Below are 23810 nucleotides of genomic sequence, written 5' to 3'. Positions count from 1 at the left end.
CTAGTTTCTAGTTGAGAGAAACCTACAGAACTCTAGGGTGGGGTTAAGGTCAAAGTTTTAAGAAGAGAGATAAAATTTTCATTCTAATAATTATATAATATCATAGCATTTAACTATTTAAAACATTAGAAAGCCATTTTTGTGTTTCCATTTCATCTCTATTAGTATTTTTTACAACAGGCAAATGTTGTACACAAAGTGTATATGGCCTTTTTTATTTTTGGTTTCTTATTTATTTCCCAAACCTTTCAATTACATTAATTTAGACTTCAAATATAAGTTGCTTTCCCCTAAATCTCGTTTGTTAAAAAGGATTCTTACAATTTTTTACCTTTTTCGGAACCTATATACTTGGATATGTGCATACAATTAAAAACTAAGAGTATACCAAAAGCCTAGGCAACAAAAGAAAAAAATAACCTGCACTTTATTAAAATTAAAACCTGTAATTTTAAACGCCTCAAGGGATACTATCAAGAGTGAAAAAACAACCGACGGAATGGGAAAAATATACAAATCACATCTCTGATAAGGGGTTAATATCCAGAGTATATGAAGAACTCCTGCAACTCAAGAACAAAAAGACAAACAATCCAATTAAAAATGATCAAAGGACTTGAACAGACATTTCTCCAAAGAAGATCTACAAATGGCCAATAAGCTCACGAACAGAGGCCCAAAATCATTAGTCATTAGGGAAATGCAAATCAAAACCACAATGAGAAAGGACTTCACAACTCCTAAGAGATAAGTCAGAGAAAGACAAATGCTGTATGATATCACTCATATGTGGAATCTAAAGAAGGCTAACTTGCAAAAACAGAGTATAATAGTGGTTACTGGGAGGTGAAAGGACGGGGGAAGGAGAGATGTTGTTTTAAGGGTACAAACTAGCAACTAGTAGACAAGTTGTGCAGACTTAATGTACAGTATAGTGAATGTATAAACTATTATAATCATCAACCTTGCTAATGGACTAGATCTTAATTATTACTCTTACCAAAAGAAAGGAATGACAATTATGGGACTTGACAGAAGTGCTAAGCATCTACTACAATGGCAATCATATTACAATATATAAATGTCTCAAATCAACATGTATACCTTAAATTTATACGATATTATATATCAAATATATTTCAAAACAAAACAAAAAAATCCCATCCCCAAACATTTTATACCTACTAGGAAAGCTATTAAAAAAAAAAACCCTAGGGGGCGCCTGGGTGGCTCAGTTGGTTAAACATCCAACTCTTGATTTCGGCTCAGGTCAAGATCTCAGGGTGCTGGGCTGGAGCCCAGTGTCTGGCTCTGTGCTCAGCGGGGAGTCCGCTTGAGATTCTCCCTCTTCCTCTCCCTCTGCCCCTCCCCCATCTCTCTCCCTCCCTCTCTCTCTCAAATAAATAAATAAATCTAAAAAAAAAAAAAGCCCCAAACAGAAAATACGTATTAGCAAGGATGTGGTGAAATTGGAACTCTTGTAACTATTGTCACATTGCTGGTGGGAATACATAAAATAGTACAACTGCTGTGGAAAACAGTGTGGTGGTTCCTCAAAAGTTTAATGTAGAATTATAATATGCTCCTAGATATATACCAAAAGAGAAATGAAAGCAGGGACTCAAACAGGTACTAACATACAAATGTTTACAGCAACGTTATTTACAATAGCCAGCGGTGTAAACAACCCAAGTGTCTATTGACAGATGAACGAGTAAACAAACTATGGTCAATGCTCTTTACTTGGTAAAAATAAATAAGGTAGTTATATTTTATAAAGTTGTAGCAAACACTGAATCAGTGAATAATGAACTGTTCCTCCTAAGGGAAATACAGGGTTAGGTTCTTAAGATCCACTGGTCACTTTCATCAACTGATCTATACATAATCCTGTTTTATGTGTATTTCTGTTTAAGGGCACCTTATTAATAAATATATAGCTGATACATTAGCATTGAACTTACAGCCAACAGCACTATAACTCATGCCTGAAAGAAGCTCATCTAAGACCTATGTCTTTCTCCCTAAGGCAATCAGACTTCTTGCTTTAGGAACACTACATAGCACTTCAGCACTCTGCTTAGAGGTCATTTTAAACGGTGAAATCACCAAAAAAAGCACAAAAATGCAAAAAACGTGGTACTAAATAGACCATGAAAAGGCCACTTGTTCACACTATGAGAGCCGAAACAAAAAGGCAGAGAGTCTCAGCTGAAATGTACACATTGGGTGATGCAAATTTATTGCTGCTCTGGGCGTATCTGCGAAAGACTGTGGAAGTGTTGTGAGTCTTGACTCTGAGGTTACAAATAAATGTAGCCAGAAGTCAATTCACAAACACAGAATCTGCAAACAATGAGAATCAATCCTATGTACCTACATTGGAGTATCATTCAGCCATAACATGAAATTCTGATACATGGTACAATAAGGATGAGCCTTGAAAACCTTAGCTTCAGTGAAATAAGCCAGACATGGAAGGATACATATCGTATGACTCTGCTTGTATGAATTACCTAGAATAGGCAAAATGAACTAGAGTTATCAGGTGTTTGGGGGAGGGGAGACTGTGGAGTTCTTGTTTAAGGGCTTCAAAGTTTTTGTCTGGACAATGAAGTCCTGGAGACGGGGGGTGGGGATGGTTGTACAGCAATGTGAATGTAATTAATGCCACTGAACTATACACTTACAAATGGCTCAAATGGAAAATTTTTATATGTATTTTATGGGAAAAAATTAATAGATGTACTCAAGAAGACTGAATGGATCATTTAAATCTCCTGTTAAAATCAAATGGAAACATGCTGGAGTAGAGATTCTTGTTTACCCACACTTTTAAAACAAGGAACATGTTTTCCTTTTGGTTTATAGACCATATTTGAAAACAGGCTTACTATTTAATAATATCAGCTGACTAATGAGGAAAACAAGTAAATGAAAATGCGCATGTCAGTTGTTTGGCCTCACTTCATGCTTTTGGTGAAAAATTATGCAGTAGAATTATTCTTTCTGACTAATCGCCAAAAGAAGGGTCACCCTGAGAACCAACAGCTGATATTCCTAATTTACACTGGAATAAAATGGTCTTTGTGACCTACCATATTGGGGTGACTGGACTTCATAGGGAAATTGCTATGGTACCATTTAGGTATCTTGGCACTATGTGTCCACTTCTCATCTTTTGCATTGCTTTTCTTTATCACCGATCTGTTTCTTATCTGCTTCCTTCCTTACTGAAAACCCCTATTTTCATATCTAGAGAGAACCATCTGTTAGAATATGGCTGTGGCTACTGTCATAATTCAAAAGTTCCTTTTTTATATTAGGTGTTTCTTGACCCAACAATGACAAAGAAGCACTGCCGGAAATAAACATACACGAAATGTGCTAATGTAGAATGCAAAAAGTGTAAACTTAACGTAGGAAGGAATTCATGGCCAAAGAAATCTTACAATTCTTCTGATCTTTTAAAATGCATCATAAAACTAAAGATGTTTCACTACCACATTTTGGCTTTTTTTATGATTGCAAAGAAGGGTAATTTTGAGTGTCATGAAAACACACTGAGCAGCTGTATACTGTTAACCATAGAACCACTATATGAATGCGTGCAAAAACTGGCACTTCATACATTCACATTTCCTAGAAATTAGATAGTCTTCTCAACTGGAGGAGATACCAAAAGAGACTGTTTTCTATTAATGGTGGCTTTGTACCAGTCAAGTTTCTAGAGCCAACTGGATCATCTTTCTTTTGGGACAATTCCCACATACTATTATATGAGAACTATATATACTGATTTATATATACTCAGACATGTGCATGGTAATTCTGCAAAAAGTAATTTTTAAATTCTTAAATGATAGGATTTTTTCCTTTTAAAAATGCTAGCTAGTGTCAATGGATTCTTTCACAAATATACATATGATTTATGTTTAGAAATCATAAAAAAAGCATAACAAATAACTCTGCAGTTTATTTTATGAAGGCTAATTAATAGGTACTTACTCATTAAAGACTAGGTCTGGCGCAAAATAGAGAAATTGGCTGTTTGTATGTTTGTACGATCTCCAGCTCAAGGCAAATGATGATAGACACATCCAAGAATACTGGATTAGGGTAATTTGGTCCTCAAGAGGCAAGTTTCTAAATCCTGAAGAACAGAACAATTAATCACAGAAATACACTTAGCATTTAAGTACATTCCAGGAAGAAGCTTCTTAAGGCAACCCCAAACAGTCACCTGTCTCTAACAGACTCAAATTAGTTCAACAGTCATTTAAGGAGCACCTACCGTGGGCATGGCCCTGTTCAACGTTACATTCTAAATTCACCCCAAATTTTCAATGAGGGTGAACTGCCAGGACAAATAAAACCAGGGAGTTCAGGCAGTTTCATTGTGGATAATGGTCTAAAACCATTGGTTAGACTGCAAGAATTTATATTAACCTGTAAAACTTGCTTCATTCTACTCACAGTAACATTAAAATAAGGAATATTTTAGTAATTAACTGTCAACTCCTGCATTTCTGCTATCATGGTGGAAGATTTTAATTTTCGTGAATTTGGGGTGGTTGAAAAAATATCATTCCTTGTTTCCTTTCTTCTGGGGGTAATACTGGACTCCAACAAAGTTGTGAAGTAGAATGAGGATCCTTGGTACCTGTCCTGCCCTCTCCCACAGTCTTCCCATCTGGGCCTAAGTTAGCCCTTCTTTTATTCCTTTTCTCATCCCCTGTATTCCCAGGGGCATCATGGTATTCTTCCATTTGTAGAGTTTCACCTGGGCAAGCTCCTCTTCAAAGAAACAACTATCGGAGCTTTCCCCAATCTTTTCTCTTAGGGCCCTGGCTGACCACAGATAATCCAAGAAACTGCTTTGATTAATGAACTGGGACAATGGGATAGCCAGTCTAAGTGATTTTTCTGTAGATTAATAGGGGCCTTATTAATAAAATTCTAGAGCACAAAAAATGACTAGAGTAGGAATGTCAAGGACAATTTAAAGGGTGCTGGAGGTAAGATGATATTTTCAGAAAGAATAGTCTTTCAGGGTCTCATACAACTTACTTGACAGGTCTTAGTTTTCTTGTCTGTGCTTAGATTGGCCCTGGTTACAAGCTGCTGATAAAGGGCTCACCTTGTGCTCTCATAACAGAATGTATTTTACCTTATAAATATTTTGGGTCTGAAATGTCCCCTTTCAATCATCAACACAAGAAATGTATATTCATAATAGAACCCGCAGCCCGAACATCTCAGGAGAAATGAGCACATGAACAGAGTTTCCTTACACACTCGATTAATTTGATATTGTTGAAACAAATCTGGTATGAGGATTTAACGGGAAGCTAACTCCAACTGCACTGCTGGAGATGGTGAAATCTGCTGCCCTGACCTCTCTAGTTCGGGATGCAGACCGTGACAGGAGAGGCGGTCCTACCTGGAAGTACCTTTGCCCACTTCACGACTTGGATCATCTGTTTGCCTGCTAAGCGGTTTAGAGTCGAGAGTAGGTTTTCGGCTGTGTCTGGTTTTGAGTTGTCGTAGCCTGCATACACAATCTCAGGCTCGATGTTTTCAAGGATCATAACAGGGGAAGGTGTGAGTGCTCGTGAGATTGTGGAGAGCTGAGGAACCAGCGCTGTGTTGACTGAGGGCTCTTTGGCGGGAGCGATGTACGTCGTCCCTTCCTCAGGGCTCTGGGGGGGCGGGGGTGGGGGCGGGGGTTGCTGCTGCTGTGACTGTTCCTCGTGAATACCTTTTAACTTGCCCAACTTCTTTGACTTTCGAGCTGTAAAACATTATAAACAATAAGGGTAAATTTAGATTATGTTTGGGATACATTACATGAGGTAAGTTACAATTAAACGCTGACTGAAACGGATTACTTTTCTTTGAAAGATGTCTTGCTACACTAACAGAAACAGTCCCTTTTCAGTATTTCTCTAATACCAGGCACAGTCCTGTTTCATATCAATTAACCAATTTAACGATTTTATGAGTAGGTACTATTAAGATTCTTATTTTATAATGAGGAAGCAGACCAGAGGGTTAAGAAATCTGTCTACGATCACACAGCTAACACATGAGAGAGATGGGAGTTCAGAGGAAGGAAAAATTACTTCGTATGCTAATAAGTTACATATGCCTCAGTTAAATCTTACAGAAGCCAGTAATTCCTGGTATTATCCACCAACAAGTCGCCAACAAGTGCCAGAATGGGTCTTATTATTCTAGTGCTGTCTCTGCTTCCTCGAATTAGCTCTCCCTGGACCCTTTACTAGTTCTTCTTGGTGCTTCTCTACCACTTACTCTTCCTGTTCTGGTCCATGTGCTGGTCCACTGCTGGCTTATGCACAGTTATTTGGTGTAAATGCTGCTAGCCCTTAGCTATACTGCGAACCGCCGAAACACAAAGATTGGGTGTCCCTCCTTGTTTACAGCCCCTCTGGCACCTTGGTACATGCTATATCTGGAGACAGTGATTTGTAGATGTCCACTGAATTAATGGGAGAGCAATCAACCCCAAAGCAAGGCAACAAAAGGGAATAAATTAAATATCTAGATGATTTCAAATTAGAGAGCTAACTACTACACGTACAGGAATTAATGCTAACAAAAAAATCAGGTTTAAGTTACACCAATACGCATAAAAAATCTTTAAAAATCTGCCTCACTCTATTTTTTTAATATAAACAATTCACATATCATATAATCTAGAACTAAAAAAATATAATAATACTATAATGGAATCCCACTTTAGATTTTTAGGAGAACATATTATGTACGAGTGACCTTATGTTCTGATTTGCCCAGAACAGTCCTGGTTTATGCTGGTTGTCCCAGCATGATTACCAGTAGCACTCTGTTTACTCTTAGAAGTGCCACATTTTGGACAATAAATATAATGTGGTCATTTTAATGAAAACCAAAGGGTCAGTATTAAGTTTAATAACAACTGTTTTTCTTTCTCATTTCCTTTAAGGGCCCTTAAAATAGACAATGAGAAATGAAAGACTGGGGAGGTGGAAGGGAGACTGGAAGGCAGATGGGAGGGCTGAGGGGTGGACAGCAGGTGCATGGGGTAGATGGAGAGATGGGCAGATAACTGGGAAGATGGATGGATGACTGAATGGATAAAAAGGAAAGAAAGCTTAGAAATGCCAAACTGAACTTCGAGCTATGGTGATAACTTGTTTGCAAATGCAAGGTTTCCAATTTTACTGAAGACTTTATTTCAAAATTCTTGAAGGACCAGCCACCTACTACTTAGTTCTAAGATGTAAGGGATTTGTAGAATACAAATTTAATGTAGAGTAGAAATATGCCACACTAATTAACTTGATTTTAAAAAACAACGATTCATGATTACAACTGTGGCCACTAATATTTACCACATTCATCACAGAAGCACTTACCAATTTAGATACAAGACAAGGCACTAGCCAACAACAGATCTCTTTGCCACACAACCATTAAACATTGGAACTGGGCTTAAAAGATATAATTCCTATCTTTAAGGAGTTTAAAATTAGCAGAACAATTTAAAAAGTCATTTCAAAACATTTCATTTCTTTATAGAGTACCTCCTTCAATAAAAGATTTGTGGCAGAAAAATCTGATTTTTCGGAACTGTTTCAATGAAAAGCAAATGTATCATATTCACATATGCTAATAGGAAGCTGCGAACGAGTCCTGCCCAAGAGTGCCGAGCTTACAGTGGGGAACTCAGATGATTCTGAGGAATGGATGAGTGAGACACCACCAAGAAAAGAAATCAGCCAGGTGCCTCTCAATAGCCTACGGTGATTACTTGGGGAATCAGATACTTGGAACTGCCTGTGTCACATGAACTTTTCTCTAAGCCTCAACTGATTCATCTGAAAAATGGAGTTGATGAGGCTTCCCTCTCCTAGCTCGTAGAGGGCTAACTGGGTAAGAAAAGTAAAAACACACTGGAAATTATTACTAACGTCTGAAATAATATTTCAATGGTACTTCCATTCTTTCCATAATTTTGAAATTATTTAAAATATTCCAGTTCGTTAAAATGTCCTCATTTGTTGTAGGACTACATCTGATGATAACCATAATTTGATTGACTAGAAACAGCCAAGGGTTATATTTTCAACTTTTATTAAAAGTGATATTTGCTTGCAAATTAATTATAGAACTCCTATTTGTTTTAGGCCTTAGGTCTATAATGCTGTGTTTATTCTCCTGGCTGATTTAAGGTCAATGCCATGAAATATCACGAAGAAGAGAGCTTAACGCTTTCTCTAGCACTTATCCACAAGGCTATGTCCTGCAGCCTGTAACCTAGTGAGCAGATTATCAACATTCTGCTTAGTATTTCAGGTACATTTAACTTTACCCTGTGATTTTGTGGATGTATGTGGGACACACTTGACATCGAGTAATAAATACTCTGTAAAATAGCTCAGAGTAATATTTTCAGTGTGCAGATTCTGCAGCCACATGTATTCATCTAATATCTTTTCTAAAAGCATGGGGAGTTACATAATTAATTACACTTTTATTACTCAAAGTAGTCTTTCTAAAACGCTTGAAAATTTTATGCTGCTCTTCTAATACACGCTATATTCTAAAATGAAAGCTCCTGAAAGTTGGTAATAGTGTCTCATGTGTTCCTATAACATCCTTTCCATGGTGTTTATGGGTACTCAATATATGTTGAATTTATTTCAAATTCAAATTTTAATAAACTTGAATAAATTATTATACTCTAGTGATGGAGTTACGCTATGCGGCTTCCCTTCTAATCCTTTTCTCTTTACCTAATTCGCGTCATTTTTATACTTTAAGATTAGCACAAGCTTCAAGTCCAAGTGTATAATTAAGATGTTTGCTAATTACACAGGAACATCTTTTGCCAAAGATCCTTAATAAGCATGTTTATCCAAAGCATCAGTGAACAAAAATTTGGGGTCTTAACACTGCCTACCAACCACCTTACTAAATTAACATGGAGTTAATGGGCTTGGGAACGCATGCTCCCAGGTGGCCAGAGCCACACTTCATTTCTTAAGTGCCAGCGACAGCTGTGGGTGGGTGTGTGCACATGCAAGGGGGGGGAGGGGGTGCATTAATGTGACTGCAAACATGTCCCAGTCCCACTTAAACCTAAAGGAGTTTCCCTTGTTCTACCTGGATGTTACAGTAACTAGTATGTGCTTACTGGCTGCCCTCAGCTGCCAAGTCCTTAATTACTAACAGCATCTTGGCAGCCACTTTTTCCTGGCACTGCTGGGAGACAGAACTCTATAGATTCTCCATGAACTGCTCCCCCAGGAGCTGTGCAATGGGGAGGCCCTGCTTCCCATCCTGACCAATATGCAGAAGCAAGCAGGGAGCATCTGGCTGGACCTTCTAAAAAGTGTGAAAAATTCCCAGTGAGCTCTCACGATTTCACAAAGGCCTTAAATGTAGTATGGCAAGACTTCCTTTTTGGTTTACTCTCTGAGGCTGATAGGACCTGTAAGATACCTTTTTGACAAACTACTGGTTGGGTAGAACGATGGCTGGCTAGGAATTCTATCATTCTTGCATCTCATAGTAAAATGAAGGGGTAAACTAGGTTCTCATAGTACTTTCATCGTGATCTTTCTCAAGTATGTTCAGTTAAAGATATTTTAGTCCTAGAAATGGGTAATTAGGACAGCTTTTCTTCTTCTTCTTCTGGAGTTAGAATAAAGACTGGTATGGGATTTTTTTCAATCACAGTGTTTCACTGGAAAAATTTAAAGTGAGAATTCTGTCATTTAATTTAATTTAATTTTATTTAAGATTTTATTTATTTGACAGAGAGAGACACAGCGAGAGAGGGAACACAAGCAGGGGGAGTGGGAGAGGGAGAAGCAGGCTTCCCGCAGAGCAGGGAGCCCGATGCAGGGGCTCGATCCCAGGACTCTGGGACCATGACCTGAGCCGAAGGCGGCCGCTTAACCGACTGAGCCACCCAGGCGCCCCGAGTTCTGTCATTTTGGAGACGCTCCATGCCATGTCTTGAAATTTAGGTCTCAGCAGTAAATATTAGAGAAGATATACTCAGGTTATATGTAAACATGTGTTTTCTGTTCACAGGCCAAATATAATTTCTGGATTGAACCCACAGGACAATAACAGCACCCACCTCATCATCCCTCTTTTAACAGACCATTTCTCCTGCCACCCTTGCCCTGCTCATGTTTTCCTCTCCTCCTCATCCTCTTTATTTGCATAACTGCTTTTTGCCTTTCTTTTGCCAGAAATGGCATACTCAGAGAGCTGGGGGGGAAAACCAAGTATTTCTGTGTCGTAAAACCAAAGCAAGGAATGTCATCTTTCTACAGGTTTAATTGGTTTCACAGCAAAACCTCTCCCATTGGTACTAACAGGAAAAAGAGCAGCTATTGTTCACAAGACAATACACACCCCTGGAACTGGGGTAAGCATCCAGGGCCACCCTGCTTCATGAATGAACGAGTAGATTCTCAACTGATAATAAAAAAGTGGCATTTCAATTGTTTATAAATACTCCTTGAGTGGTTAAAGAACTTGAAAACAGGGTGTTTTAAAAAGTATCTCTAAACATTCTCACAGTAATGTACATAATTTAATAAATTAACAGGCATCATTGATGTTAGTAACACAGAAAATATGCCAAGGCAAACTCAAACCCAACTTCTGACCACTTTAAAAGACATTCCACACATACACACAACACACAACACACACACACAACACACACACACAATGGTAACTGTATGAGGTGATGGATATAGTAGCTTGTGGTAATCATTACACAGGTTTATTTATATCACAGTACCACACAGTACACATTAAATACATGTAATCTTTTATTTGTTAATCATAACTTCAATAAACCTGGGGGAAAAGATGTTCCAAATTAGTGGATATCCATATATTATATTTTAATGTGTGTACAAATATCCATAGATATCTTCACATCTATAATAAATATAATTTTGTTGCTATTGGAGAACATGTTTCTTTACTACTTAGCCAATAACCAGTATCTACCCACTGTGTAGGAGTCTTGGTTCTGGGAGCAGTGCAATGTTGAATAACAGTATCGGAGTCTGGACAAGAGATGAGAATCTTGGGGAAGGAAGTTGGATCCATACATAAGAAAGTAATTAGGTTTGTAAAGCAGGCTATGGTAAGTGTGGGATCAGTGGTACTGACAAGATACTTGGGAGAGTCAGACGATGGGAGGGAGAAGTTGTTTTATCTTTCTATTGGAGGTCACGTTTTCCTGTATCCCTCTGCATTAATTCCCACCATGCTCTGGTTTGCTTCTGGTGTGATTCAGGTTACACTGAAGACCCACGTGAGCCAGGCCACCTTCCTGTGTAGGGATCCACCCAAAGTTAAGCCCCACTGACTTCTCTAAGAGGAGAGTCCCTCACACCAGAAGCCAAATCTCATCAGAGAGACTCAAGGGAATCTGAGGCAGCCAGAATAGGGGGTCTACTAATTTTGCAGAGATAGTAACAAGGTTCTGGAAGATAACCCCCAATGACATATTCTGCTACTTTCCCTGCTGGAGACAGGAGGTTGGAAAGGTGCAACGCAAGCCTCTGCCTACAAGGTACTTCTGGGGCTAGACAGATGATTAATGATTGTTTTTATGGCATTTATATTTTCTGTAGGTATATAAATATTATTTTTTCCTCTTCTATTTAGCAACACTTTTTCCCCTCCCTTTTTTCTTTTAATGCCAGTCAGACTCGGGAATGTGTGTACAAGGAGGCTGTGTGTGGAGAGGGTTCCACCTTGGGCCAGAGTTCCGAAGATGACGCAGAGGTCTTCCAGGTGTGGCCAGGCTGGGACTCCCTTAAACTAATTTCTTAGTGGGGAAATCGTGATAGTAAAGAGCTGCCATTCACTGAGAATCTGTTAAGTGCTAGGACGGTATCTTGTAAAATATCTCACTGAATCCTCAGAAGTGCCTTGTGAGGCTGGTACTGCTGTCCCCACCATCACAGACGGTACGGTGGTTTGCACAGGGCCACAAGGCACTGACGGGGCTGTGGCAGAGGGGGTGGGTGCTGAGCTGTGGTAATGACAGTGGAAGAACAGAAGAGAGAAGCCCCATTACGTGTGCAGGTGACATCAAATCAAGAAGTCAAAGGGGGGTGAAAAAGGGCCTGGCCCTCCAATGGCATCGACGAGTTCAGCAGGGTTACCGTTAGGTGGCCTCTATTGAAGAGATTAGTCTTTTCAGTAGGGGGCATATTACGACCTGTACCAATACACAGGTATTCTGTCTCCTCATTCCCTGGGCAGAACAGTCAACTTTGGGGTACTTGGGGGCTGCTGCTGCTGTAGCAGGTGTCCCAGGCTTTATGCTTTTGCTCAGGTGAGGGCACCTTCATTCTGATGGAAGGAGGTACCAAAAGATACAGAATTCAAACTGGCTGTATAAAAACTAGTATTCACTGGGGAGGAAGAACTCACTACTACTTTTTTTTTTTTTTTTTTAAGATTTTACTTATTTATTTGACAGAGAGAGACACAGCGAGAGAGGGAACACAAGGAGGGGGAGTGGGAGAGGGAGAAGTAGGCTTCTCACGGAGCAGGGAGCCTGATGTGGGGCTCGATCCCAGGACCCCCGGATCATGACCTGAGCCGAAGGCAGACGCTTAACGACTGAGCCACCCAGGTGCCCCGAACTCACTACTTCTGATAAAAAATAAAGGTCCTAAGCTCCGTTGCGACTGAGAGTTGAGTTCTTTGGACAAACAGATCTTTGAAATCAGATGAACATTCTTGAAAGAAATACATATTATTTATCTGCTTTGTAAATTTCACATTCTTTAGGAATAACTATGCTATGCTCAAGATCGACAGATCTGTGGACGTAAAACAAAACACAAACAAATTAGCAAAAGGGGAAAAAAAGGAGAGGAAAACCTCCATCTAGCTTTATAATATACTTAAAATAAGAAGAACAGGGTCATGATAGCCATGGCTGCCAAGCAAAAGGCCCCTCCCTCAGTCAAAAAGTTAATTCTTTAACAGCTGCAAGAGTTGCCTTCTTGGCATATGTTTGAGCACAGAATTTATTACATGAAGCATGATCTCATTGGGTATGCAAGGTAAATAGTCTCATTAAGAATGTTTTATGAAGAAACATTACTGCTCTAACAAGGTCAAAGGGTGAGCAAGGTATGAGAAAGAGGCAGAAGGCAGTGACCTGGAAACAGACTACAGTGCCCCGCTTAATTTACTGTGCCTTCCTGCGCCCTCGCGTGATCCTCCTTTGGCTCAGGCCAAAAAGAACTGGTCAGATGCTAGGACACATGCTGGGCAGAAAACCCACAAAAAGGGCCCCGAGGCATACCTCCTCAAACCAGAAAGCCAGCTAAGTGGGATCTACCTTAAGTAGTATTACACACACGCACACATGCACACACACATACATGTTAACTTATTTATATTTATAAATATATAAACAAGTTTACCCAATAGGTATATCAGGTTATTTACCCTAGGTTAATGGCATTTTTCTTTACATTTTCAGCAAAAAATTCTACAAATAAGCTCTAAGAGAACACTGAAAATATAATGCTTTAACATTTGTCTGCACATCACTTTTTAGGCATGTTTCAATTGTCCTGCTTTTCCCTCTTAGCATTTGCTCCTACTTCACTGCAATGGCTTCTTCATCTCAGTCCCTTTCATTGTACCCAGTGACCTTACAACTCGCAAGTACTCCAGAATTCTAATGCAGTGAGGGAAGTTACCTAAATTCAATTTCAGATTTTTTTTAATGACTACTATTTGTGTACCGAAGAAAGAAAAACTATGGAGTGGGATGGAAAAATATGCAGACTAGGAGGATAGTTTTGTCTCCAAGACCAGTTTTCTTTAAAATATTTTAGCCATGGGTGCCTGGGTGGCTCAGTTGGTTAAGCGACTGCCTTAGGCTCAGGTCATGATCCTGGAGTCCCGGGATCGAGTCCCGCATCGGGCTCCCTGCTCAGCAGGGAGTCTGCTTCTCCCTCTGACCCTCCCCCCTCTCATGTGCTCTCTCTCAAATAAATAAATAAAAAAAAATCTTTAAAAAAAAAATAAAATATTTTTTATTTTTTAGCTCAATATTCTTTTTGTAAAATAATTACTTAGAGCCACATCATTATAGTTTTCATTATTTTTAAGGACTATTACTTAACAGCATATTTTATATAAAGTCATCTCAATTTTAATCAAATTATAAGTAGTGCTTTACATCACTTTACATCACTTACATAAAAGTAAACTGACGAGGTTTTAGTTGAGACTACCAATGTTGAGATGATAACTGAGCGATTAAAAATTATTAAAACTTCTTAGCAAGAAAAAGAATTGGTGAACTAGATAACCAAACACAGAATAATAATCTCATGAATTGATATAAACACGTATTTTTCATAATTGGCATAACACAAAACATTCTGCATTTCTGAGCACTATCACTCTAGTATTTTTACATTTAAAAAATGCAAGACAAAGAAGCCAAGCAGAATTTTTAAAAATCTTCATATTAGAAGCTAACACTAATAGAAAAAAAGGATAAGTAAACATGTTAATGAGTTAACAGGATGCCATCAAGTTGGGGGGGGAATTAAATAGGCCTGAGGAAAGAGAAAACAAATGTCAATGTTTGTAGCTTTCATGCATTTTAAATAAATATTACTCTACATTTTATTCCACTGACATTATCAGAATAAGTCTAAATTAAGAATTAATAGTAGCCAATGCTGCATGTACTTGAAAAAAAATTTATTTTTCTAGGCTGGGATCTCTTCAGGATACAGGCTGAATTGGTCTGGAAACTCCCAGATAAAGCGGAGCCAAACCAAATGGCCTTTTTTGAATAAGTGATTCTCTTGCATTTGCTTCTCGTGTTTTCATTCCAGCTTTCCTCTGCACACAGGGTTAGCGCTAAAACATTTTGAGGCACTCTGATGATGTCTTGTGTTGGCAGGTCTCAGGTCACCGCTGGGGAGGAGCCTTCTTAGCTGCCTGGTGGTGAGCAGAGCCATGCCAGGGTGGGGGCGGACACACATGCCTGACCTCTCAGTTCTGTTTAGAAGACGAACAGCTATTTTTTTCATCTGGTATTCTGCCACAGTGTAAATTCCAGAGCTTTGGTGGCTCTCTCACAAGCTAATTCAGCACAGCAGGCAGGACAAAAGCATCTTTAAAAGAATATGCTTTCCATTTAAGTTTCAAATTTAAAGTCATCTCAATTTTATATCATTTAGCCACATTTGAAAAAAAAAAAAAAGGTCCAAGACAGAATTTAAGAAAGTTTTTTTTTCCCCCCGTGGGGCAAAAAAGGTGGTGGACAAGACCCGTGGGCAGAAAGAACTCAAGAAAATTCTTTAAAGATTTTATTTATTTATTTGACAGAGAGAGACACAGCCAAAGAAGGAATACAGCAGAGGGAGTGGGAGAGGGAGAAGCAGGCTTCCCGCAGAGCAGGGAGCCTGATGTGGGGCTCGATCCCAGGACCCTGGGATCATGACCTGAGCTGAAGGCAGACGCTTAATGACTGAGCCACTGAGGCACCCCAAGAAAATTCTTAATAAATATGATGCTAACCCATAAAAAGAAACTTTTAGGAGAAGTAAATGTTAAATCCCTTTTTATATTCCTTATAATCTATTTTTCCTTCACATAGGAGATTGAACCATAGATTTAGATGAAAACAAGCCAACCCTTCTCCATCAAAGCTGGAAAATGGATTGCCCTGAGGAGGTCTTCTGGAAACCCTTTAAGTAGTTCAGGAAGGATAACTGGGCCATTCTGAAAGTTTTTCTTTCATGCTGTAATTCAGATTTATGTCACTGTTAGTAATTTTTAAAGTAATGTCACATTTACAATAAGGAGATTAAACAAAAACAGTTACGGTTTCTTCTCACAAATTGCCTGCCATTTTCCCATTAGTATTCTGCTTATATTCCAAAGATAGGTTTCCCTTCGTTTAAAACATAGTCTGCTAGCATGTTGTGATTTTTTAACACCCCTCTATGTAGCTCTGAAGAATTGATGGTATCTTTGATGAAAAATTGGACTGATGGCTTTGCAGATGTTAGAACAAGCCTCTTCTAGTGTCACGGGGTGGCCCACGGCTGTCAACCCCAGAGCAGAGGTCTTGGCTAGGAGTCAGTTCTTCATTGCTGATTTGGGTTGGGGCCAATTTTGTGCTATGATTTTCACATGAACAATGTCGTTCCACGTCACATACCATGTAAAACACCATTTTTAGTGCCCATAATAATTTTTAACTTCCATAATTGAATGGGGGATGATATCAAGCCTATAACCCTCCCATTAGAGAATTTGTAATCTTTCATGGTAATTTCTTTGGGCCCAGAGTTAGGATTCAAAATTCTTTTTTAGATTCAACTATTCTACCTTTACAGATATGATCATAGAGAATAAAGATCATGAGACATGCCCAACATAATGATATACTCTATATTCATTTGTTTCAATTCTGTATTCTAATGCTTAGAACTTATGGAAGCACACAGTAGATGTTAAATAAGTGCTTACTGAACAAAGAGGAGAAAGTGCAAATAAATGAATGAATGCTTTGCTGACATTCTATAACCAGCTGCATTTCTTAATGTGATGACTACAGCCACCATTCTCTAATAAAGTGCTGAGGGAAACAGAGAGTATGTTTTGTTAGGTTTCACCCCAAACCCCAATGAGCTAAGCCAGTCTAACCAGAAAACAGCTCCAAGCCTCAACCCAGCCTTTGTATGATCACAAAGGCAGGTCAGGTGTCCTCCAAGAAGCAGTGAGCCAACTATTATAGTAGAGGGCAGGCAGCCCTGCAACTTCTAACCTTGAGAGAGTCCAATGAGAGATGAAAAAGGGAAAGGCCAAAAATAATTTTTTTTAACTCTTTAACCTAAAGAAGAACCTATTCTATCTAGAGATAGAAAGAGGAAAGAGGTACTCTACATCTACATAACTACTTTAATATCTGCTAATTGGTATGAACACGAAGCCATCCAAATAGAATTCTGGCTTTCTTAAAATAGTTTCTTCAGGATTATCAGGAGAAAGTGATCAAAGTTGGATAACAAAGTTACTCATAACTCTTGGTGGCAAGCTGGTTAGACCAACATCGTTTGCATGACTGTAAGTTTCTTATCTGTGTAGAAGGACATCTGTTTTGGTAACAACATCCCAGAGGAGATGCCTTATTAATGACCCAGTAATTGCCATGTATCATTCTAATGATAAATTTCAAGACACAGAACAACTGCTGTAGACCTATCAAAGCCCTGTGATTTGTACTCAGCCATCATAATACAGAGAATGCCAGACAAGAGTTGAAGCCCCTGAAGGCAGGTACCTGCATGAACATGCAGTTTTCCTGAGTGCCAGGCAGCATTTGGAGAAACAGGTCTTATGTACCTACAACTGCCCTCACCTTTATGCCTCCACGGAATAAGTACATGGCTTAAACTACCATCTCCAGGAGTTAATTTTTCATAACATTCATTTCACATGCATCAGTTTGGCTAAGGAATCACTTACGTGGATTATTTCCAATATTTTCAGCTGTTACAGTCCATGCTTTTTTTTTTTGACGTGGTTCATACATTTAAAAAAGTTTTTAATCTTGTATTTTCAGGGAACCGCTCTCAACCAGTGAGAAGACATATGGTATATTACAAAAAAAGTAGGGAAAAGAGACCAGAAATTTTGGGAAGAAACTCTATAAGCTATATTATCTAGCTACTTGGATGACTTGTCCATAAATACATTTTATTTCCCAAAGTATAAATAATTATTAAAAGCCATGTATATTTTAAAGGCTTAATAAAAGTAACAACGTAATTGAGAAGTTCAACTAATAAAGGATCTAAACAAATGATCTGAAAACAAAGATTACCCTACCACTCTAACTGTGGTCAATGCATGGTCTTCCTTAGGATCACCTGGGGCTTTTCAAGATGCAGAACCTTGAGCCACCCAGATCTACAGGTCAGAATATCTACAAGTGGGGGCTAACAGTCTTCATTTTTTAGGAACTCCCACGTGATTTTTTTCCTGCATTTTGAAATTGAGAACCACCAACCTAAAGGTTCTGAGTGAGATTACAGAAAGGAGGAGAAACAGAGAGGACCCAGGAAAAGGTTCTAAAAGAAAGACAGGAAGGAAGGGAAGGAGCGAGACACAGAAATAAAAACATGGTCTATACCAGGGTTTCTCAATCTTATCACTATTGACATTTTAGGCCAGATAATTCTTTGTTGTTGGGTTCTGTCCTGTGCAATGCAGACTATTTAGCAGCATCCCTGGCCCTCTACTCCCTAAATGCCAGTAGCATCCTCCCACTCCAAGTTGTGACAACCAAAAATATTTCCAGACTTTGCCTAATATTCCCCTGGGGATATAACTGCCCCGATTGAGAACCACTAGTTTACACTATGGTAGTTGATAAAAACAAGAACAGTAAGCTAGAAAGATAATTAAATTCTTAGACTATATTAAAAAAAAATCAAACAAGAACCGAAATAAGCAGCATACTAATTTATTATGCTCCTAAAGTTAGTTTCCTTGATCGAAGAAGTCATAAACTGGAAAGTGAGCTAAGTAAAATTTAAAAAACTTCATTTTCATCTTTCAGAATTTGGCATATTTCACAAGAAATTTTAAAATTCTGATATCTCAAAAAGAAATCTTAAATTCTGGCAAGATCTGCCTATTTTCCCCCATGGTAACAAATGCCTGGACCTGAGAGCTGGCTACTCCCTTCAGATGGAGCACTGAAGGTTTTCCCTTGTGCTCCATAGATAGTTGAATTCTATACAAAATTCCCTGTATGCATCGCTAGTGTTGTAAAAGATTAGGACCTATCCATATACTTAAAATTCACATTTAGTCTTCTAGAAATCCGAATCTTATTATCTGTTCTACAGTGCAAACATAATTTGCCAGCAACATGGGCACACACACTCAGCACACTAGAGAAGTTCCTGCAGCTTGTGTAATCACAGCATCAAGTTTACAATTCAAAAGCCATGGCCATGTACCCTACCACGCCCAAAGGGTGTATGTACTCACTGACAAGTGCATATCCTGTATGTTATTACACTCTTAAAAAAAAAAATGAGTAATGACTGACTTCAACGTTCCACATTAAAATTCAAGATGGGTTTTATACAATAGGCTTCCTTACTAACCATACATTAAAAGAATATTTGTTCCTGCAATGAAACAAAACACAATCTTCCTTCAGCCGTGTTGCTGGCACTACTCCCCATGGTCAACTTCCTGCTGACACCACCTGGAGGTAAAAAGGTCCACACCCGTAGGTTTATAGCCTGTTTCTCATCTTCGGAAGTTGCACCTTTCCCCCATCCCATGAATGGTAGCCCTACACGCAGCCAAATTAAGCATACAATTAAACATGACTACAATGTAAAGGAATTTCCAGGTATAAGCTGCACAGAGTTGCTTCAATCAAAGACTATAGTTTTACACTGTTCAGTTAAGTAGGTTCACATTTTTCTCATGGATGAAGGCCTTATAGGTCCTCCCTGATAACATTTTCCTTCTTCAGCCGGCAGGCTTCTCTATTTCCCAGAAATGGGACCAGAACACTGTCTTCATGTTTATGGTCACGAACACAGCATTGCTTATTTCTGCTTTACTCAACTGGATGCCCAAACAGGGGCTGAGCATTTCTGTCAATCTTGGTGAAGTTCTTGGGAAGACAGGTTCTTCTCTCACCTGAAATCAGCACAGATGCTTGACTTTGACCTTGGATTACAACTGTTCTAGAGACCATGGATTCCACTGATGTAGTTAATGATCCTTGGGATTTAGGATCCCACTAAGCTGCTCCACCAAATCTTCATCTTAACCTTCTCATCTCAGGTCTGCCACACTCCTGTATTTTTCTTTCCTTTTCTTTCCATTACCTCATATCCCTGTCTTTTTACATTTATTTTGGAGGCTCAGTTCTCTAGCCCTTTCACTCTAGGCCAACTCAAACGAGCCTCTCTTGACCTTGAACTTAAAGCTTCACTACCAATCTCAGACCAGGGCTAGAATTTCCACCTTAACAGCTACAACAGCTACCCCAAAATGCCATTCTCCCATGCTGGTGACAAAAATTGTGGTTAGATAAGAATAATTAAGGAGTTCAAACATCACATAAAATTCCCCATTAACGAACAAAGAGACACACAAAAGCTTTTTTGCAATGTATTATCATTTAAGGAGTTGCCAAATTATACTATATAAGTCAACATTATGATCAAAACTTATCATATGTTTTTTGGAAACTGCACCTTCCTGGTAAGGGGATGGAAACAATAATATTTATAGTAGAACTTTCTTAAAATATCATCCTTGGAATCTTTGTTATGGGACTGTTTTCAAAATGAGAATACTGTGCCTTAAATAACTGTCTAACCAAACTTAAAATTTTTTGCTAAGGTCAGTTTAGTTATATTTGTGCAAGGTTTAACTGCATGCTCATTCATTCACTCATTTATTCCATAAGCATTTATCAAACACTGACCTGTTCTAAGTGCTCTAGATATAAAGACAAAGGAACAGCTCTGTTCCTGAGAAATTCAAAGACTATTTGGCAAGAAAGACCTATAAACAAATAATTGTAGTAAAATCTGGTAGGTGCTCCAACAGAGGCTGTGGAAGTACATAGGAGGTACTAATTAACCTCATCTAAGGAAGTCATAAAAAGCTTTATACAAGAAGTCTTAATAAATTATATACATACATAATATCCTGGAACTGTCTAAAAAGGAATGGAAGTTCTCCCCACTGTGTGAAAGACCGATCTGTGAGAGATGTACTCACTGCAGAGGAGATGAGTTTTTTGAAGGAGGTGTGGAGCGGATAATAAAGACTTATTAGCATAGGGGAGGAATGTAGGCCGTTTCAGAACTGTGCATACAAAGGCACAGCCAGAAGGTTGTGAACAAGAAATCAGAGTGGCTTCAGGGAAAGAAGGGGTGGTGTCAGGAGGTAAGGCGAAGAGGAGGATAAGCTGGGTGAGTATGTAGAGGGCCCAAATCAGGAAGCCATCCAGAAATCCCAGAGTGGCAACAAACTGTTTTATTGGAAATAGGTTGTGAATAGCGTGATAGCAAAATAATGGTCTCCCAAAGATGTTTACCTCCTCCCTTACAGGGCAAAAGGGACTCTGCAGATTTAATTACATTACAGGGCAAAAGGGACTCTGTACAGGGCAGATTTACCCTTACAGGGCAAAAGGGACTCTGCAGATTTAATTACATTAAAGTAGGGGAGATGCACTTAAACTGGCTTTGAAGACGGGAAGGGGTCATGAGCCAAGGAATGTGGGCAACCTCCAGAAGCTGGAAAAGGCAAGGAGATTAATTTTCCCTTTGCGCCTCTACCAAGGATCACAGCCTGCTGACACATTGATCATTTTAGCTCAGCAAGACCCCTTTTGGATTTCTGACCTCTAGGACAGTAAGATGACAAATGTGTGTTGTCCCAATCTTGTGGTACTTTGTTATGGCACCGATAGGAACCTCATACACGTAGGAATACAGGTGGCTCCCTTGGCCTGCCTAGGTCTGCTGCAGATGGGAGGCCCTTTCTGTGCCTGACAAAGGGGCCCTGTCACTCACCCCAGTGAGGCGGCCATGGCAGGAACTCCCCCACAGTACAGAAGCAGAGGCAGCTGCGGGCAGGGGGGTCACTGACTGTGTGGAGGGCACCCCAGGGTGGCCAGCAGGACTGTTCCCACTGGCCGGTGCCCAGGAGCGGTGTGGAAACTTCCCAGGGTCCGGGTGAGCAGGTGGAGTGAAAGGGGTGTGTGCGAGCTGAAAACAAATCAGCACTGTGTTCACGCCTTTATGTTCTATCACAGGATCCCACTGATTTTATTTCAAATAACCTAAGGGGAGGCTTCAGATTTTGCTTATTAAAGAAGAAAATGAGTCAAACATTTTGAAAAAAATTGACCCATTAGATAGGAAAGCCTGCTGGGAACAGGGCAGTTAGTGAACCTTAAAGTAAATAAATGAAATACAACTAAGTTTTTAAGTTTTATTTTGAATCTGTTCTTGACTCTACGGTATTTTAATCAAATCTTATATTTAAAGCCTAATAAGGATTTTTGTTTAACCATGAAACAACTGGAAAGCCAACAATGTGTCACCACCATTATCTGGAAAAGTTTAATGATGTGACCCAAACCGTGTGGGGAACAGACCCACTTGAGGGCTTGGAGGACACCACGCACACAAACATCTTCAGACCCCACGACGACAAGCTGGAGAGGAGCACCACGGCATGGGAGGGAGCAGTGTGTGCGGGGGCGGGGGGGGGAGATGGAACCCTGCTCCCTTTGCGCTCCTCCCAGTTCTCCTCAGGGGCGCAAATGTCTACACATGTATGAGTTGGGAGCAAACAAACAAAATTGACGTGACACCCAGGATGGCATTTCTAAATCAGTTTCCTCTCTTACAACAAATCACAATCCTTTCCACAGTTCCCTCTTTCCCCCCCTCAACTTTCTTCCTGAGATTATTCTCTGCCTGCTCATCTCCTTCTCCACTCATGGTTCCCCAGAAAAGAACCGTAGGGCCACTGTTTTAGACTTGTCCTCTCTCAGGATAAGAAACCTACCTTCATCTTTGCGTTTTGAACACTCTGCCTCCAATATTTGTAGCATTTAAGTGTATAACTTATAAAGTTATTGCTTTGAAAAGCACAAACAAGTAAAGTCAGTGGACTAAAAGCTAACGTGGCTCTCTGTAAGGCTGTGTTAGGGTTAACAAGGAAAATACAAATACATTAACTTAAAATATCATTTTTAGGGGACTTCTCCTGAAAAAGAAATATTTTCTAAATGCTTAGTGATCTACTTGAGAAAAATAAAAGTAACACTAAATAGAAAAAAAAATTAAAACTAAGGTGCTTAAAAAAAATGAAAGGGTTTTCTTATCCTAAGAAAACCACTGCCAATGTTCTAGTAACCCCTAGAACAGTTGTTCTCAGCTCTAGTGAACTGACGCACAATGCATAGTTTTTTTCAAAGTAAAGATGCCCATGCTCTTTAAGATTTACTGCATGAGGGCCTGTGGGAGCAGGGCATGGGTGAATGTGAATCTGATATGTAGTGAGAACCAAGAATGACTGTCCTAAAGTATCCCTTAGTTGCAAAGTCCTTCTGAGCTTCCTATCTTCCTTCTGCATAGTCTTTTGAATTTGGCTTAAAATTTCTAACCCGACTCAACTTAGCTTATCTAAAAATATGAGTATATACGGAATGGAAAGGTGTTTTTATCCTATAGGATTTAAGATTCTGCTTTAAAAAAAAAATAGTGAGCTGGGGTACCTGAGTGGCTCAGTCGGGTAAGTGTCCAATTCTTGATTTGGCTCAGGTCTTGATCTCAGAGTTGTGAGATCCAGCCCCACACTGGGCTCCATGGTGGTATGGAGCCTGCTTAAGATTCTGTCTCTCTCTCATTCCTTCTGAGCCCCCACCCCTCCCTCTCTCAAAAAACAGTGAGCTAATTAACATATGCAAATGTTTCTAAGTAATTATCATGAACTGCCAAATAAAGATGACACTGAGTTTTCACTGGTGAACTACACTAATTTTAGAATCAAGAATGGCTAGAGGTGCCTGGGTGGCTCATTCGGTTAAGCGGCTGACTCTTGGTTTTGGCTCAGGTCGTGATCTTGAGGATCTTTCAGTCATGGGATGGAGCCCCGCATCAGGCTCTGCGCTCTGCACACAGTCTGCTTCAGATTCTCTC

At 39.4% G+C, this 23810-nt stretch overlaps 1 protein-coding gene across 4 annotated transcripts in view; it reads right to left on the bottom strand.

Annotated features, from left to right (window-relative positions):
- NR3C2 (nuclear receptor subfamily 3 group C member 2) overlaps positions 1-23810 on the bottom strand; it is a 328906-nt gene that overhangs the window by 64732 nt on the left and 240364 nt on the right. For all 4 annotated transcript variants that reach the window (XM_035022937.1, XM_035022938.1, XM_035022936.1 and 1 more), the window contains 2 exons: positions 5444-5794; positions 4009-4153 (listed from right to left, as the gene is read on the bottom strand). In XM_035022937.1, the coding sequence (XP_034878828.1) occupies positions 4009-4153; positions 5444-5794 (496 nt within the window). The remainder of the gene's footprint in view (positions 1-4008; positions 4154-5443; positions 5795-23810) is intronic.

This window comes from Mirounga leonina, unplaced genomic scaffold (genome assembly GCF_011800145.1).
Source record: "Mirounga leonina isolate KUSES-001 unplaced genomic scaffold, KU_Mleo_1.0 Mir_176, whole genome shotgun sequence".
NCBI lineage: Eukaryota > Metazoa > Chordata > Mammalia > Carnivora > Phocidae > Mirounga > Mirounga leonina.
The sequence above is the reverse complement of the archived record's forward strand: the minus strand, read 5'-3'. Positions and strand labels throughout refer to the sequence as shown.